This window comes from Coenobita brevimanus, chromosome 72 (assembly GCF_032717465.1).
Source record: "Coenobita brevimanus isolate Jiangsu-jjx chromosome 72, ASM3271746v2, whole genome shotgun sequence".
Classification (NCBI taxonomy): domain Eukaryota; kingdom Metazoa; phylum Arthropoda; class Malacostraca; order Decapoda; family Coenobitidae; genus Coenobita; species Coenobita brevimanus.
Genome location: NC_137025.1, coordinates 975001 through 992054, shown reverse-complemented (window position 1 = coordinate 992054; position 17054 = coordinate 975001). Strand labels below are relative to the sequence as shown.

The following is a 17054-nucleotide window of genomic DNA, read 5'->3' as shown; positions in this document are numbered from 1 at the left end:
TGATAGATACCTTGAATGAGCGAGAAAAGTGTGTGTGTGTGTGTGTGTGTGTGTGTGTGTGTGTGTGTGTGTGTGTGTGTGAGAGAGAGGGAGAGAGAAATAGGGTGTAGGACTGGAAGAAGGTGTACCCATTTGTTGTAAGGGTGTCTGGTGGGTCTGGCCCATTTGTTTTCCCCCCTCCCCCTCCCTTTCCCCCTCCCCTCCCCTCCCCCTAGTGATTTTGAAGGGGGGGAGACATCACCACCTGGGAAGGGATCGAGTTACAGGGTGGGGTCAAGAATTAGTGGTGTTCTGTGTGCCCTTTCCTCCTTGGACAATTCGCTAACTTTTAACCCAACTGTAGCTGTATAAAAAAAAAAAAAATCTTGTGTATTAATTTATTTGATGAGGAGGTTCCCTAACACCTGTTCCTTAGCGATTTATTTTGCGTACTGTACACGTACTTTCTCTAGTATGTTGCCTGAATCATTCCAATATTGCCATCCTCTGCATGAATAATATATAAACGGATATTAGCCAGCCATATCCGAGAATAAATCGCTAAGGGAGAGATGTTAGGGAGTCTCCTTACCTGGCGAGAAAAAGGAATCTTGGAGGTTCGATCTAAGAAAGGTGTTAACCAGCCATATCCAAGCATAAATCGCTAAGGAAGAGATGTTAGGGAGTCTCCTTACCTGGCGAGAAAAAGGAATCTTGGAAAGGTGTTAAGAAAGTCATTGGGCTGAAAAGGTGATGGGAGAAAAAAAAAATGGAGATGGAAGGATGACGAGGAAATTGAAGAAGAAATATGGACTGAATTAAATAGTGAACTGATAGGACTGGGAGAAAATGCAAAAAAAAAATTGAACAAAGGATTACGATAAATTTAAAAAGAAAAAGGTAATTGAACTGAAAGGGTTATGAAAAAAAAAAAAAAAAAAAACTGGAAAGATTATGAGAATAAGTCACTAACTGAAAAATGTTGAGGGAAAAAGATGAAAATTCAGGTAAGGTGGTGATTATTATTATTATTATTTTTTTGGTCCGAAAATATTAATAATGATTTAGGAAGTTGGTGGGTGCGAAGGGGGTAGAGGAGGGGGGAAGAGGGAGGGGAAGGAGGGGGAATAGGAGGGGAATGGAGAGGGAAGGAGAGAAGGATGCAGTAGGAGAAGAGGGATAGGAAGGCAGAGGGAGAAGGGGTGGGGAAGAGGGGAGGGGAGGGAAGGGGAAGTGGAGAGGGAGGGAAGAGGAGGAGGAGGGGAATGGAGAGGGGAGGTGAGAAGGATGCAGTAGGAGAATAGGGATAGGAAGGCAGAGGGAGAAGGGGGAGGGGGAAGGGGTGGGGAAGAGGGGAGGGGAGGGAAGGGGAAGTGGAGAGGGAGGGAAGAGGAGGAGGAGGAGGAGGGGAATGGAGAGGGGAGGTGAGAAGGATGCAGTAGGAGAATAGGGATAGGAAGGCAGAGGGAGAAGGGGGAAGGGTGGGGAGGGGAGGGGGAAGGGTGGGGAAGGGGGGTAGTGTGTTGTGGGTAAGGTTAACAGTCAGAACACATTATATTCCATCCATCTGTCTTGGGTTGGGTTGGGTTGGGTTGGGTTGGGTTAGTTATTTTTTGATCTGGTTTAGTTAGATTTGATTATGTTACATTTCCTTAGGTTAGTTTAGGTTACGTTAGGCTTGGTGAACTTAGAGAATGTTAGATTGTTAGGTTGGTAAGTTAGGTTTCCTCTCTCTCTCTCTCTCTCTCTCTCTCTCTCTCTCTCTCTCTCTCACACACACACACACACACACACACACACACCTCGTTGTTAAAGCACTGTACCTTATGTTATCTGTACTCCCTTGTAATTTTGCGTACCCCTCTGTACTCTTCCCTTCTTCTCCACCTCCTCTCCTTCCCTTCCCTCCTTCCTCCTCTTCTCTCCACCTCCTCTTCTCCTCTTCCTTCCTGTCTTCCTCCTGCCTTTCTTCCTTCCTCTCTTCCCTGCTGTATCTCTCTGTCTTTCTCCCCTTCCCTCTTGTTTCTCTTTCTCTGTCCTCTCCCCCACCTCCTCTCCTCCTCCACTTTCCTCCCCTTCCTTCCTCCTCCCCTCCCCTCTCTTCTCCACTCCCCATCAAGAATGCTTCTCCCTCCTCAATTTATTCACTATCATCATCATCATCATCATCATTATCATCATCGTCATCATCATCTTTGTATATTTCCTTCCTCCTCCTCCTCCTCCTCCTCCTCCTCCACATGACCACTGCATAACCCCATATTAAAAACAGCTCACGTAATCGAAATTAAATTTGAAGGAGGTGAGAGGGGGGAGGGAAGGGGAGGGGAGGGAGAGGGGGAGAGGGAGATGGAGGGAGGGAGAAAAGTATAAAGGTCTAGGGAAGAAAAGAGGGAGGGAAGAAGGAAGAAACTGGAGAGAGAGAGAGAGGGGGGGGGGGAGGGAGAGAACGAAGGTAATTTTAGGGAAGAAGAAGATGGAGAGAAAGGGAAGAAGGAGGGAAGGAGGGAGGGAACAGAGGCGAAAGAAAGTTGGGACAGAAGAAATACAGAGTGGAGCAGAAAGACGTAGAAGAACAAGGTGGAGGAGTGTGGTACAGAAAGTGGAAGAGTTAGAGTGGAGCAAGTAGGGGGTACTACGTGGAAGGAGAAATTGGAAGGAGCGTAGAGCGTGGAAGGAGCGTACAGAGTGGAACAGTGGCGTGGTACAAAGGGTGGAGGGTGTTGGGTGTGGAGTGGCGTGTGTGGAGTGGAGTGGAGTGTGGCGTGTCTCTTGTCCGGGGGTGATTGAGGGTCATTTGAAGTGCAATTAGGTTGTTAGGCCCACACGCACCTACAGCACACACACACACACACACACACACACACACACACACACACACACACACACACACACACACACACACACACACACACACACACACACACACCCTGTCTTGCTCTGCCCCGCCCCTCTGTTCTCCTCTTGACTACCCTGCCGTGGCCTGCCTTACCCTGCCCTGCCCTGCCCTGCCCTGCCCTGCCTTCTTTTCCTTCCATTTTTCACTCTCTCTCTCTCTCTCTCTCTCTCTCTCTCTCACTTCACGTACTTTAAAGAGATATAAAAAGTAACGAAATTTTACATAGAGTGAGAGAGAGAGAGAGAGAGAGAGAGAGAGAGAGAGAGAGAATAGGAGGTAATTTATTCTGTTAAATATTATAAAAGTCACCTCAAGATATCCCCCCACACCTGTTATACCATCATCCACACCTGTTATACCATCATCCACACCTGTTATACCATCATCCACACCTGTTATACCATCATCCACACCTGTTATACCATCATCCACACCTGTTATACCATCATCCACACCTGTTATACCATCATCCACACCTGTTATACCATCATCCACACCTGTTATACCATCATCCACACCTGTTATACCATCATCCACACCTGTTATACCATCATCCACACCTGTTATACCATCATCCACACCTGTTATACCATCATCCACACCTGTTATACCATCATCCACACCTGTTATACCATCATCCACACCTGTTATACTGTTATCCACACCTGTTATACCATCATCCACACCTGTTATACCATCATCCACATCTGTTATACCATCATCCACATCTGTTATACTGTTTTCCACGCCTGTTATACTATCATCCACACCTGTTATATTGTTATCCACACATGTTATACTATCATCCACACCTGTTATACTATCATCCACACCTGTTATATTATTATCCACACCTGTTATACTATCATCCACACCTGTTATATTATTATCCACACCTGTTATACTGTTATCCACGCCTGTTATACTCCACACCTGTTATACCATCATCCACACCTGTTATACTGTTATCCACACCTGTTATACTATCATCTACACCTGTTATACTATCATCCACACCTGTTATATAATTATCCACACCTGTTATACTATCATCCACACCTGTTATACTGTAGGTGGTGTAGTGGTTAGGATACTCGCTTCGCAACTGGTAGGTCTCGAGATCAAATTCTTGCACCGGTCCGACTGTTGGGTAAAGTTTGTCTTCCTCCTATGTCCCCGTTCACCCAGTTGGATAATTAGGGATCGGGCTGGAAATGTGATGCTTGGGTATGTTGTTCTAGGGGATGATTGTGCCATGGAAGAATTGATCTGGTTTGGAAATGTGACTGCCAAGTTGGATTCAGAATTCTCTCTCTCTCTCTCTCTCTCTCTCTCTCTCTCTCTCTCTCTCTCTCTCTCTCTCTCTATTCTCCCAAGGTCATTAAGTACAGGTAGATCAGTGTTGCCAGTTAGGAGTTCTTGGCCTCCCACACCTGCTGGCAACACTGATTCCACACCTGCGTTGGTAGTTGTGGTAGTAATGGTGGTAGGTGTGGTAATGGTGGTTGTGGTAGAGGCTGTGGTTGGTGTGGTGATGGCGGTTGTGGTAGTGGTTGTAGCTGTGGTAGTGGTGGTCGTGGGAGGTGTGGTAGTGGTGGTTGTGGTAGTTGTGGTGGTGGTGATAGTGAGGGTAGTAGATATGAGAGAGAGAGAGAGAGAGAGAGAGAGAGAGAGAGAGAGAGAGAGAATTTCAAAGTACATTTCCAAAAGTGACAAAAAGAGCAACAGAAAACGGTTTGTGGTTGTGTCTAGAGAAAACGAGTATTTTATGGGTGACTGTGATGCTGGCCATGTGGAGAGGATGAAGAATGAGAGACTGACTAGGAGAGTGTATGTGAGTGAGGTAGAGAGGGGAGGGGGAGACCGAGGATGAGGTGGAAAGAATGGATGAGAGACTGACTAGAAGAGTGTATGTGAGTGAGGTGGAAGGGGAAGGGAGAGGGGTAGAGCGAGGATGAGCTGGAGGGATGGGGTGAAAATAATGAAAAATTAGAGACTGACTAGGAGAGTGTGAGTGAAGTAGAGGGGGAGGGGAAGATTGAGGATGAGATGGAGGTAAATGAGAGAGAGAGAGAGAGAGAGAGAGAGAGAGAGGACGTCTAACACTATTTTAGAAGGTTAGAAAGACACACAAACATCTAACATGCTTTATTCTCACTTACGGTAGGATCACAATCATCATCACCATCGTTTGTTTGTTTGTTTGTTTGTTTCGTCTTAAAATTACCTTGTCTTCCTTTAGCACAAATACCGAAGGCGTGTATGGCAAGCTGGGATATTAAAGATAACTCACTTTCTCACAAAGACTCGACTTTTAGATACTCTCTCTCTCTCTCTCTCTCTCTCTCTCTCTCTCTCTCTCTCTCTCTCTCTCTCTCTCTCTCTCTCTCAAATCGTGTAATAATAACAGTGACACATCCTTCTAATATTTACCCTTAAAAGTAAGCATCATCTTAAACCTAACACATCATTTATTTATTTATTTTTATATTTATTTCGTGGTAACTGCATTTAGGCAACTTGGGTATGTAATGTCCTTAGCACCTTCACCCCGTTAAATATCTTCCACTATATTTAATCAGTTTCCTCCTTTCTCCTGTCTTTCTTCCAAGGAGTTTCAATCAGCTGCCGTCTCTTAAGTTCTTCACCAGTATACTTAAGACGTGGTATAAGTGTTCCTTGGGCTTCTAGCTAGTGGTATCTTCCTTGATTTTCGGATATGGGTGTTTTAAAGTGGGGTCAGAGGTCAGATCATACAGAAACACATAATTTTTAAAGTGAAATGTGGCAACAGGGGTCCGTAGAGTTTATCAGGTTTTGCGAGGAGGTCTTTTAGGGCCGGAGATTGTGTGTGTGTGTGGACCATCTTGTTTTCCACCTCCAGACGATTTTATTCAGCATTGGGGAGACTGTAGGAGCTGGAGGGGTTGGAGACAGCCTTCACTAAACCCTCCTGTGGCACTGGAGAGAGAGACGCCTTCACGTGGTGGCACTGATATAACCGGGCGGATCCACTGCCTAGGTGTACAAACGTCCCTCAGCTCCCTCCCTATCCCCCAAAAGGAGGATGGTGGACCGCAGGAGGGGAAAACTTCAGCCTGCAGTCCACTGGGTTCACATTTCAGATGAACCTGGGGCTGCTACTACTACTACTACTACTACTACTACTACTACTACTACTACTACGAGTCTTTCCTACGCTGAATAGAATGGTCTGGAAGTGACGAAAGCAGTGGAGTAGAGTAACGTCATCTGATTTTAGGAAGTGGTATATAAGCTCATCTTGTCCCTATTAAGTAACGACCTCGTCTTTGCCACGCCACGCCACCCTCCCTCATGTACTTCCTCATCTTGTCTTCATACTTTGTCATATTTAGTCCTGCAGTGGATGATGATGATGATGATGATGATAAGTTTCCTTCCAGAATGTAGTGATTTCATTTTCTCTCACCTTCATCTTCGCCATGGTCACTCTCACTCCCTTCATCAGTCACTGTCATCCTCACTGTCACTACCAACTAGCACCACCATCATCATCATCACCACACACTACGACCACCACCATCATCACTGTCACCACCATCATCTTCATCACCACCTTCATCACCATCGCAACCACCATCATCACTGTCACCTTAACCATCATCACCATCACCACCACTTTCATCACTACTATCATCACTAATCACCACCTTCATCACCATCGCAACCACCATCATCACTGTCACCTTAACCATCATCACCATCACCATCACTTTCATCACTACTATCATCACTAATCACCACCACGGTCATTGCTTTCACCACCACCACTATTACCACTCACTACCACCATCATCACCACCACCACCATCATCATCATCATCATCATCACCATCATCACCACCGTCACCACCACCATCATCATCATCACCACCGCTAGCCTGAGACGGGCGGTAGGTACCCTAAACTGATCCCATTGTCGTCACCATCTTCGTCGTCTTCAGAATCATCGTCTTCAGGTGAGTCGCCGTCGCTGATCGTGTCTGTGAAGGAAGAAGGGTTAGATTATTTATTTTTTAGTTATTTAGTTATTTATTTATTTGCCTATCGACGGTGCGAGGGGGCAATAAGGGAGGGCATGGATTTTTTTGTTTTTTTTTTATACGTGCCATTCATTCATTAGATTTGACACTGGTTTCTAAATGGTGTGGTGTAGAGGTGTGTGTGTGTGTGTGTGTGTGTGTGTGTGTGTGTGTGTCAAGTTTTGGATATTAAATGGTGAAAATATTTAGTAGACAGCGCTAATTAGATAGGAGAGATAGACGGTGGAAGACAGCGAAAGCCAGAGACAGCGCTGATTATTCTTACCACAAGGGACGGATGCCACCAGGTCAATCCCAGGTCCCCCCCTCTCCCTATCGCGACAGTCCGCTATGTCCAGGTAACAGGAATTAGGGTACGTGATGCCGTTGCTCCCGCAGACAGGTGAATAGATCTCGATGCAGAAGGTGGCGCAGGTGGAGGGTTGGCCAGGTGAGGGAATGGGTGGGCCTGTCTCACCTGAGCAGGGGAGAGGAAGGTGAGTTGGGTGATAGAGGAGGTTCGTGTCAGCTTTTCCGTAGCGATTTATTTGTTTATTTTTTTATTGAGGGGGCTGTCTCACCTGGAGGAGTGAGGACGGTAAGGTGGGTGATAGTGGAGGGTCGTGTCAACTTTTCCTGAGCGATTTATTTTATTTTATTTATGTATTTATCTTTTTTTTTACTGAGGGGGCTGGATACCTGATTTAAATGTTTGGACTAAGTAGCCTATCCCAGGGCCCCTATGCTCCTGATGGGGCAGTAAGGGATTGGATGATAGATAGAGAGATGGGTGCATAGATAGGTTGCTAGGTGAGTAGATGGATGGATAGATAGATAGATAGACAGGTAGGTAGGTGGATGGATGGATAGATGGATATACGGTAGATGGGACTGTAAGATATTGGATAATAGATAGATAAATGGATGGATGGTTAGATAGATAGGCAGACAGGTGGATGAATAGATAGAGATGTGTGGATGGATAGATAAACAGATTAATAGATAAGTAAATAAAACCTCACTCCTACTCACCACATTCTCCCTCCTGTACAAGAACAATACTTGGCCCTCCCGCCTCTCTGCTTTTACAATCAGCCACCTGCAGCAGACACAGGTTGTTGTAGGTGCGCCCGTCGCTGGCACACACGGGCGTGAAGATCCGGGTACAGTGTTCGCTGCAGGAGGACGTGGGAGGGGGGGCGGGGGTGGGGTCGGGGGAGGGGGCTTGTGGGTCGGTGCCTGAAAAAATGAAGTTGAGGTTGTTTAGTATGTTGATAGTTTTTATTATTATTATTATTATTATTATTATTATTATTATTTGGTTCCCCCATGCTCATCTGGACGTAAACCTCTTAGGCTGCCGGCTAAAGTTGACCTCTAACTTCATTTTACCATCTTCCTTTTGGGGGATAGGGAGAGCTTTGGGAGGTGATGTACAGGGGAAAGGAAGACACCCCTCACCAACACCTGTTTTTCCCTTGTATGCAGGTATAAACTGGTATAAGAGGATACTAATGAGTCTCCTAAAATTATGAGAATACCGTAAGTGATGAGGGTCGTGCCCCATTCGGTCTCCTTGCTGTTGAAATACTAGGTTACTGGGTACTGATCCCGGCGTGTAGGGGTTAAAAGAGAGCCCTGAGTGACATCCCTAAAGCATTTGCCTGACTGGATACACTCTGGCTCTTACTCACGGCTCTTACTCACCACAGGGACCCTTAGAGACCAGCGTAATGTCAGGTCCTCCCGCCTCTCTGCTCTGACAGTCGGCCACCTCCAGGAGGCAGAGGTTGCCGTAGGTGTTGCCATCACTGCCGCACACGGGTTCATCGATCTTGGGGCACCCCACTTCGCACGAGGAGGCCGGGGCGGGGCCTGTGGAAGGAGGAAGTACCCGGGTGATGGATGGGTCAGTTTCGATGACACCAGCGTTTGCCACAGGGACACTGGCGCCTGCAGCTGATACACACAAAGTTTCACCGATAATGTAAAGGGTCAAACAACAGAACCTTTAACTGTACCACATACAACAGGGTCTTTTTTTTTTTCCATTTTTGAGACACTGTAAACACCTCCAGTTGTTGTGTGGGGTTGTGCTAGGCTTTTGAATTTGAAGTGAACAGTGATCTAAGGCGAAGCTTTTGTGCCGTTGTGTCATATACTATCGTTCATTTACTTCAACTTGGCCCAGATTTTCATCCTTCTGGTGCTTATTTCACGTAGCTCAGTGGCAGAAAAAGACAGTACTGTGGCTGTACATCCTCTAACACTTTTTCGTGACTAGCATCATATTCTAATGTCAGTCTGTTGCTATAACTCGGCATTCAAGACGGAGGGATGCGAGTTCTTGGCCAGGGTACAGCGAATAGAGTAGAGTCGGTTAGGAAGGCTACCCAGGAACGGTGTGTGTGTGTGTGTGTGTGTGTGTGTGTGTGTCGATGTTTAAAACACCATAGATAACATACACTAGATTATCAAGATGCAGAATAATTTAATTTGGGAAGAGGTCCTGGAAGGCGACCTAAATTCACGTATGACCCTCCACTCCTACAATGGTGATCTGTCGTTTAGTTGTCCATCGTTCCACTGTTGAACACGTGAGGGTTATTGAAGGTTATTGAGGGTTATTTAGGGTGGGTGTGGTGGGGTGAATGGAGTACTGACACAGACGGATTCAGAAATATACTTGATGTGTTGCCTATATCTGCTGTGAATTACCAGGTCAGTATCGGGTATTGATCCCGGCGTGTAGCGGTTAAAAGAGCGCCCAGAATGACATCCCTGAAGCATTTGCCTGATTGAGTACACTCTGTCTCTTACTCACGACTCTTACTCACCACAGGGAGCCTCAGAGACCAGCGTAATGCCAGGTCCTCCCGCCTGTCTGCTCTGACAGTCGGCCACCTCCAGGATGCAGGGGTTGTTGTAGGTGATGCCGTCACTGCCGCAGACGGGGAGGTAGATCTTGGTGCACTGCTTCTTGCACGAGGTGTCCTGGTCAGGGGCAGGGGGGGAGACAGGGGACGGGACTGGGGCAGGGGCTGGGTCTGGGACTGGTTCAGGTACTGGGGCCGGTTCAGGGACTGGTTCTGGGGCTGGAGCAGGGCCATCAGAGTCTAACGAGCCTGGCGGAGTGGCACAGAATCGTGTCAGAGATTGAATTTTAATTACCTTATTAATCATGAGGGAGATGGAAGCGTATTGTGTTTAGCATCAACAACAAATGTAAGTCTGTATAATTCCACTGCAACTCACCACATTCCCCTTCGTGTACGAGGACAATGCTGGGTCCACCGGCCTCCCTGCTCTTACAGTCGGCCACCTGCAGCAGACACAGGTTGTGGTAGGTGTTGCCGTCGGAGGCGCAGACAGGAGTGAAGATGCGGGTGCAAATCTCGCTGCATGAGGAGGCGTCGGGAATGGGATCTGGGACAGGGATAGGGACAGGGACAGGGACGGGATCAGGGAAAGGAATAGGGACAGCAGGAATGGATGGGTCAGGCACACCGTCACCACCATCTGGCACCCGCACGCTGGCATCTGCAAATAAATATACACAAAATTTCATTACCTAATATAATATGAAAGAGTAAGCGATATTACGAAAGTGGAACCAGTTAATGAATATGTGAGACTATCTCGCTGGAAGTGGCTGGGGCACTGATACAGAAAAGAAGGCAGTTTAATACAGGATGTGCCAGAGTGGACTGCTAGAGGAAGAAGAGGTAGAGGTAGGCCGAGGGCAACCTGGTTGAGGACAATGAAAAGAGAAGCAGGCGAGGAGTGTTGGTGGGACCTGAAGGAGATGGCAAGAGACAAATGTTGGTGGAGAGAGTTCATCGAGGTCGTATGCATCCCGTGGGGTGCCACAGGAAATGATTGATTGATTGAAAATAAAACCTCTAAAAAGAGCTTGACCATTTGCACGCTGACCTGATACACTCAAGATTTGCCTCAGTTATAAGCGTCTTGATGTACTGTAGTTGCTCCAAAGTTACTGTATTCACGGCGATCAGTTCATTCACTATCCATTTTTAGTATAAGCCCTTCAATAATTTCTTTTAAATTAGGCTAACAGATAAAAGCATAATATTTGTCTACGTCTGGTGATGGACGCAGTGGGAGTTGTAACAGAATATTACTTGCCATTAGTTTTGCTTTCGCTGCTATATTGCCGGCGTATTGTGTATTTTATTTCATCCTCATCCTCATCATCATCTTCATCATCGTCATTCTTACCGATATCCAGACCCCTTTTCATATCATCATCATCCAGACCCCTGTTCCCATCATCATAATCTAGATCTTTTGCATTCCTCCTGCTCCTCCTCCTCCTCCTCATCATCATCATCATCCAGACCTCTTTTCCTCTCATCATCATCATCAGCATCATCATCATCATCATCATCCTTTCCAACCCAGGGTGGGGGGTGAGCGTAAGTGCATAATCTGCCCCTGAATCACATTTCAACGACTCACTACAAGGGGGACCTCCCGGAGCCACGTCGCACTCTGGCTCATACTCACGGCTCTTACTCACCACAGGGAGCCTCAGAGACCAGCGTAATGCCAGGTCCTCCCGCCTGTCTGCTCTGACAGTCGGTCACCTCCAGGATGCAGGGGTTGTTGTAGGTGATGCCGTCACTGCCGCAGACGGGGAGATAAATCTTGGTGCACTCCTCTTTGCACGAGGTGTCCTGGTCAGGGGCAGGGGGGGAGACAGGGGACGGGACTGGGGCAGGGGCTGGGTCTGGGACTGGTTCAGGTACTGGGGCCGGTTCAGGGACTGGTTCTGGGGCTGGAGCAGGGCCATCAGAGTCTAACGAGCCTGGCGGAGTGGCACAGAATCGTGTCAGAGATTGAATTTTATTTACCTTATTAATCATGAGGGAGATGGAAGCGTATTGTGTTTAGCATCAACAACAAATATAAGTCTGTATAATTCCACTGCAACTCACCACATTCCCCTTCGTGTACGAGGACAATGCTGGGTCCACCGGCCTCCCTGCTCTTACAGTCGGCCACCTGCAGCAGACACAGGTTGTGGTAGGTGTTGCCGTCGGAGGCGCAGACAGGTGTGAAGATGCGGGTGCAAATCTCGCTGCATGAGGAGGCGTCGGGAGTGGGATCTGGGACAGGGACAGGGACGGGATCAGGGGAAGGAATAGGAGCTGGGTCGATGGATGGGTCTGGCACACCGTCACCACCATCTGGTACCTGGACACTGGCTTCTGTAAATAAATGTACACAGAATTTCAATACATAATTAAATCCAATAAAAGAGCTTGTCCATGTGCCACGCTGGCCTGATACACTCAAGATTTGCCTCAGTTTTATGCGTCTTGATGTACTGAAGTTGCTCCAAAGTTAAGTTACTCCATCCACGGCCATGAATGTATGCACCATCTGTTTTTAGTATAAGGCCTCCAATAATTTCCTTTTATATTAAACTAACAGAGTCAAAAGCAAAAACGTAATATTTATCTACGTCTGATGATGGACACAGTAGGAGTTGTATGATAAGAGAATAGTACTTGCTATTATTTTTGCTTTGACTGCCTTAATACCGGCGTACTGTGTAATTATATCATCATCATCATCTTCATTATTATCGACATCCAGACCCCTTTTCATCTCATCATCATCATCCACAACCCTTTTCCCATCATCATCATCCAGGTCTTTTGCATTCCTCCTCATCATCATCATCATCATCATCATCCTTTCCAACCCAGGATGGGGGGTGAGCGTAAGTGCATAATCTGCCCCTGAGTTACATCTCAACGACTCACCACAAGGGGGACCTCCCAGACCCACGTCACACTCTGAGTCCCACTCACGGCTCTTACTCACCACAGGGAGCCTCAGAGACCAGCGTAATGCCAGGTCCTCCCGCCTGTCTGCTCTGACAGTCGGCCACCTCCAGGATGCAGGGGTTGTTGTAGGTGATGCCGTCACTGCCGCAGACGGGGAGGTAGATCTTGGTGCACTGCTCTTTGCACGAGGTGTCCTGGTCAGGGGCAGGGGGGGAGACAGGGGACGGCACTGGGGCAGGGGCTGGGGCTGGGTCAGGAACTGGGGCTGGTTCAGGTGCTGGGGCTGGTTCAGGGACTGGTTCTGGGGCTGGGTCAGGGGCTGGAGCAGGGCCCTCAGAGTCTAACGAGCCTGGCGGAGTGACACAGAGTCGTGTTAGAGATTGAATTTTAATTACCTTATTAATTATGAGAGACATGGAAATGTATTATGTTTAGCATCAGGAGCAACAGATGTTAGACTGTATAATTCCACTGCAACTCACCACATTCCCCTTCGTGTACGAGGACAATGCTGGCTCCACCGGCCTCCCTGCTCTTACAGTCGGCCACCTGCAGCAGACACAGGTTGTGGTAGGTGTTGCCGTCGGAGGCGCAGACAGGTGTGAAGATGCGGGTGCAAATCTCGCTGCATGACGAGGCGTCGGGAGTGGGATCTGGGACGGGGACAGGGACAGGGACGGGATCAGGGGAAGGAATAGGGACAGCAGGAATGGATGGGTCTGGCACACCGTCACCACCATCTGGCACCCGGACACTGGCTCCTGCAATAGATACAAGCAAAATTTTCATCTTAGTAATACGAGGCGTCTGTGACCTGGTGCACCCAACATTTTCCTGTATTTTATGCCTCTTGATGTACTGTAGTTGCCCCCAAATTAAGTTACTTTATCCATGGGGAAGTATGCATGCACCATCCATTTTTTACTACAATCCATCCAGTATTTTCCTTGCATATTAGAGACAGACTAACAGGGACAAAAGCATGAAAGTATTTATCCATGATTGATGATGGGCGCAGTAGGAGTTATAGGGGCACAGAAAATTTTATGCTATTGTTTTGGCATTCAGTTGTTTCATGCGTGTACTGTGTAATGTACTTAGTGAGCATCATCATCATCATCATCATCCACACTCCCTTCTGTATCATCATCATCCAGATCTTTTCCCATCATCATCCAAACCCCATTTCCTACCATCATCATCATCATCATCCAGACTCCCTCTTCTGTCATCATCATCATCATCATCATCCAGATCTTTTCCCATCATCATCATCCAAACTCAGTGTCCTATCATCATCATCCAGACCTCTTTTCCCATCACCACCATCATCATCATCATCATCCTTCCCAGCCCAGTGTGGAGGGTGAGCGTAAGTGCATAATCCACCCCTGAATCACATTTTAACGACTCACTACAAGGGGTGCCTCCCGGAGCCACGTTGATCACCACATTCTTCCGACAGCTCTTCTGCTTAATTAGACAGGCATTCTCGTACAGGTTGCCGTCAGTCCCGCACACCTGAGCTATCACTTTGGGACAGACTGGACACTTCTTTCTTTGGACACCTGGATCCTGTGCCTCCTGGTGTAGTGGTGATCCTTGAGTAGTCTCGGGTTCTGGTTGGTAGAGGGATGGTGGTTGGGACTGGTAGTGACCCTTGCATCTAGGTGACAGCGTTCTCTCTCTCTCTCTCTCTCTCTCTGTATATATATATAAATATATATATATATGATTTGGTTGCTTATCTCTTTGAACAATTCCTCAACTATCTCTTCTTTGAATTGGTCTACTCTCTCTCTCTCTCTCTCTCTCTCTCTCGAATTGATTGACTTCCACACCTTACCCACCCCACCCCAACCCTACCCTACCCTACCCTACCCAACCCAACCCAACCCATCCCAAACCCACCACAAGGGGCCTCAGACGCCACTGTCACTCCCGGCCCGCCCGCCTCCCTGCTCTGACAGTCGGCCACCTCCAGGATACAGATGTTGTGGTAGGTGTTGCCGTCGCTGCCACAGACGGGGTTGTAGACGCGGGTACACTTGCCGTAGCAGGAGGACGAGACCTGGACCGGAAGGATCGGGGACGGCGGGGCAGGTACGGGGGGCGGGGTGGGGGCGGAGGGGGTCGTAGTGCCACCTGGAAGAGTGTTATTATCGTTATTTTAATTATCATCATCATCACTCCTGTCATCGTCATCATCATCATCAATCTTATCATCATCATCATCATCATCACTCCTATCATCATCATCATCGTCATTTTCGTCTCCGTTTTCGTCACCATTACGCCTGTCATCATCATAATCATTATTCCTCTCATCATCATCACCATCATCATCATCATCACCTCCTCGCCGCCAAAAAATGGATTGAGGGAAAGTTCAGAAAGCAAGAGCACACACACACACACACACACACACACACACACACACACACACACACACAGTCGCCCATGCATTATTATTATTATTATTATTATTATAAGTTAGGGTTAAAGGATGTCTGGGTTCGATCTAAAGGTAGTGGAAACAGCCGTAACCAGGATGATGTAGTGGCCTTGTACCCCAGGACCCTCTTGATACACCCGCCACAGTCTCAAAGGCCTAAGGTACGGAGGTGAGCACCGTGGCTAAGCACCTCATAGCGTCTGTCTTTTACCTTTTTACCCTTGGACAGACGTATTATTTATTTTATTTATTTATTTATTTTTTTATTCGTGTTTTTTTTGGTTATTGTCCCGTTTTCTTTAGTTTTTTTTTGGGGGGGTTAACTACTCTTTTTTTTTGTTTAATATCTATGGTAGTAATTGCATTTTATTTATGGATTTATTTAGTTATCTGTTTATTATGCTTGTGTAATGTACGTTCCATCGAATCCCTCAGCCTCATTCCTGGTCTCTCTCTCTCTCTCTCTCTCTCTCTCTCTCCCGTAACACCAGTTCCTTAGGCATTTATTCTGTGCATAAAATTTCCTCATGTCACCACTTGGGCACAAATACCCACCATCTATATTAGGCCTCTCACTAGTCCATTGAAATCACTAGCCTCGTCATTTAACCTTTAATTACCTTCATTATCATCAGTAATTAAGTGGAGATCCTGTTTATTACCTACGAGTGTACTGTGTAATATGTAATGTTTTGTGTACATAGGTTTAGCACATTAGTAGTACATCTATCTGTTTATCTATTGCCAGGCGCCTTAATCCCGGAAGGGGTGGCCACAAACAAATCGCCTCCTTGTCGCCCTGTCCCTGGCCATTTCACTGCCCTGCTCCCAGCTCACACCACTCACTCTCATATACCTCTCCACTCCATCCTTTCATCTCATCCTTGGCACCCTTCTCCCCCCTTTATCTCATCCTCGGCCTCCCTCTCCCCCCCTCCACCTCACACATACACTCCCCTCGTTAGTGAGTACATGTGGCAGTTAATTTTATAAGTCAGGATGTATATATATGATAATATTGAAGTTTTTATTATTTAGAGATTACAAGTGCTAGGAATTTGTTATAGATAAATAGATAGATAGGTAGATGGATGGATAGATAGGTAGATAGATGGACGGATGGATGCAAGATAGATACAGAGACAGATAGATAGACAGGTAGGTAGGTAGATGGAAGGGTGGATGGATAGATAGATAAATAGATGGATGCAAGATGGATAGATAGACAGGTAGGTAGGTAGATAGATAGGTGGATGGATAGATAGATAGATGGATAAATGTATGGACGGATGGATGGATAGTTAGATAGATAAATAGATAGACAGATAGATGAATAGAGATAGATAGAAAGATAAATGTATGGATGGAAGATGGATAGACAGACAGGGAGATGGATAGATAGATGATGTATGGCCGGATAGATAGATAAATAGACAGACAGATAGATGGATGGAGATAGATAGATAGATAGATGTATGGCCGGATAGATAGAGAGATAGAGGGAGATAAATAGAGATAGATGGATAAATGTATGGCCGGATAGATAGATAAATAGATAGATAGACAGATATGGGTAGATATGGGGTTAGTAAGTTAGTCACTCATCCAGCCATTTATTTCCATGTTATTTTGTTATTATATATTTTTGTTATTTATTTATACAGTTCTACATTCTGACTTTCCTTCATATTCGTACCAGGAACAAGGATGCATTTTTTCACCTCTCTGTACAAGTCAAAAAAAAGGAGGAACAGGAACAAAACTTTTCACCTCCCTGTCGGATCAAAAGTAGACAAATAGGAATAGATTTTTTTTCCGTCTGTAAAGTTGAAAAAGGTGAC

The 17054-nt window shown here is 46.5% G+C and overlaps 1 protein-coding gene across 1 annotated transcript in view; it reads right to left on the bottom strand.

Annotated features, from left to right (window-relative positions):
* Nucleotides 1–6796: 6796 nt before the first annotated feature.
* The window catches only part of LOC145407214 (uncharacterized), a 24612-nt gene continuing 14354 nt past the window's right edge, over nucleotides 6797–17054 (bottom strand). Inside the window, exons 15-27 of the mRNA XM_080278250.1 lie at nucleotides 14670–14903; nucleotides 14174–14377; nucleotides 13244–13519; nucleotides 12796–13005; nucleotides 12150–12173; nucleotides 11901–12071; nucleotides 11483–11770; nucleotides 10198–10482; nucleotides 9780–9989; nucleotides 8650–8895; nucleotides 8032–8181; nucleotides 7229–7420; nucleotides 6797–6903 (exon numbers count right to left, since the gene is read on the bottom strand). Coding sequence (XP_080134376.1) covers nucleotides 6797–6903; nucleotides 7229–7420; nucleotides 8032–8181; nucleotides 8650–8895; nucleotides 9780–9989; nucleotides 10198–10482; nucleotides 11483–11770; nucleotides 11901–12071; nucleotides 12150–12173; nucleotides 12796–13005; nucleotides 13244–13519; nucleotides 14174–14377; nucleotides 14670–14903 — 2597 coding nt within the window. The remainder of the gene's footprint in view (nucleotides 6904–7228; nucleotides 7421–8031; nucleotides 8182–8649; nucleotides 8896–9779; nucleotides 9990–10197; nucleotides 10483–11482; nucleotides 11771–11900; nucleotides 12072–12149; nucleotides 12174–12795; nucleotides 13006–13243; nucleotides 13520–14173; nucleotides 14378–14669; nucleotides 14904–17054) is intronic.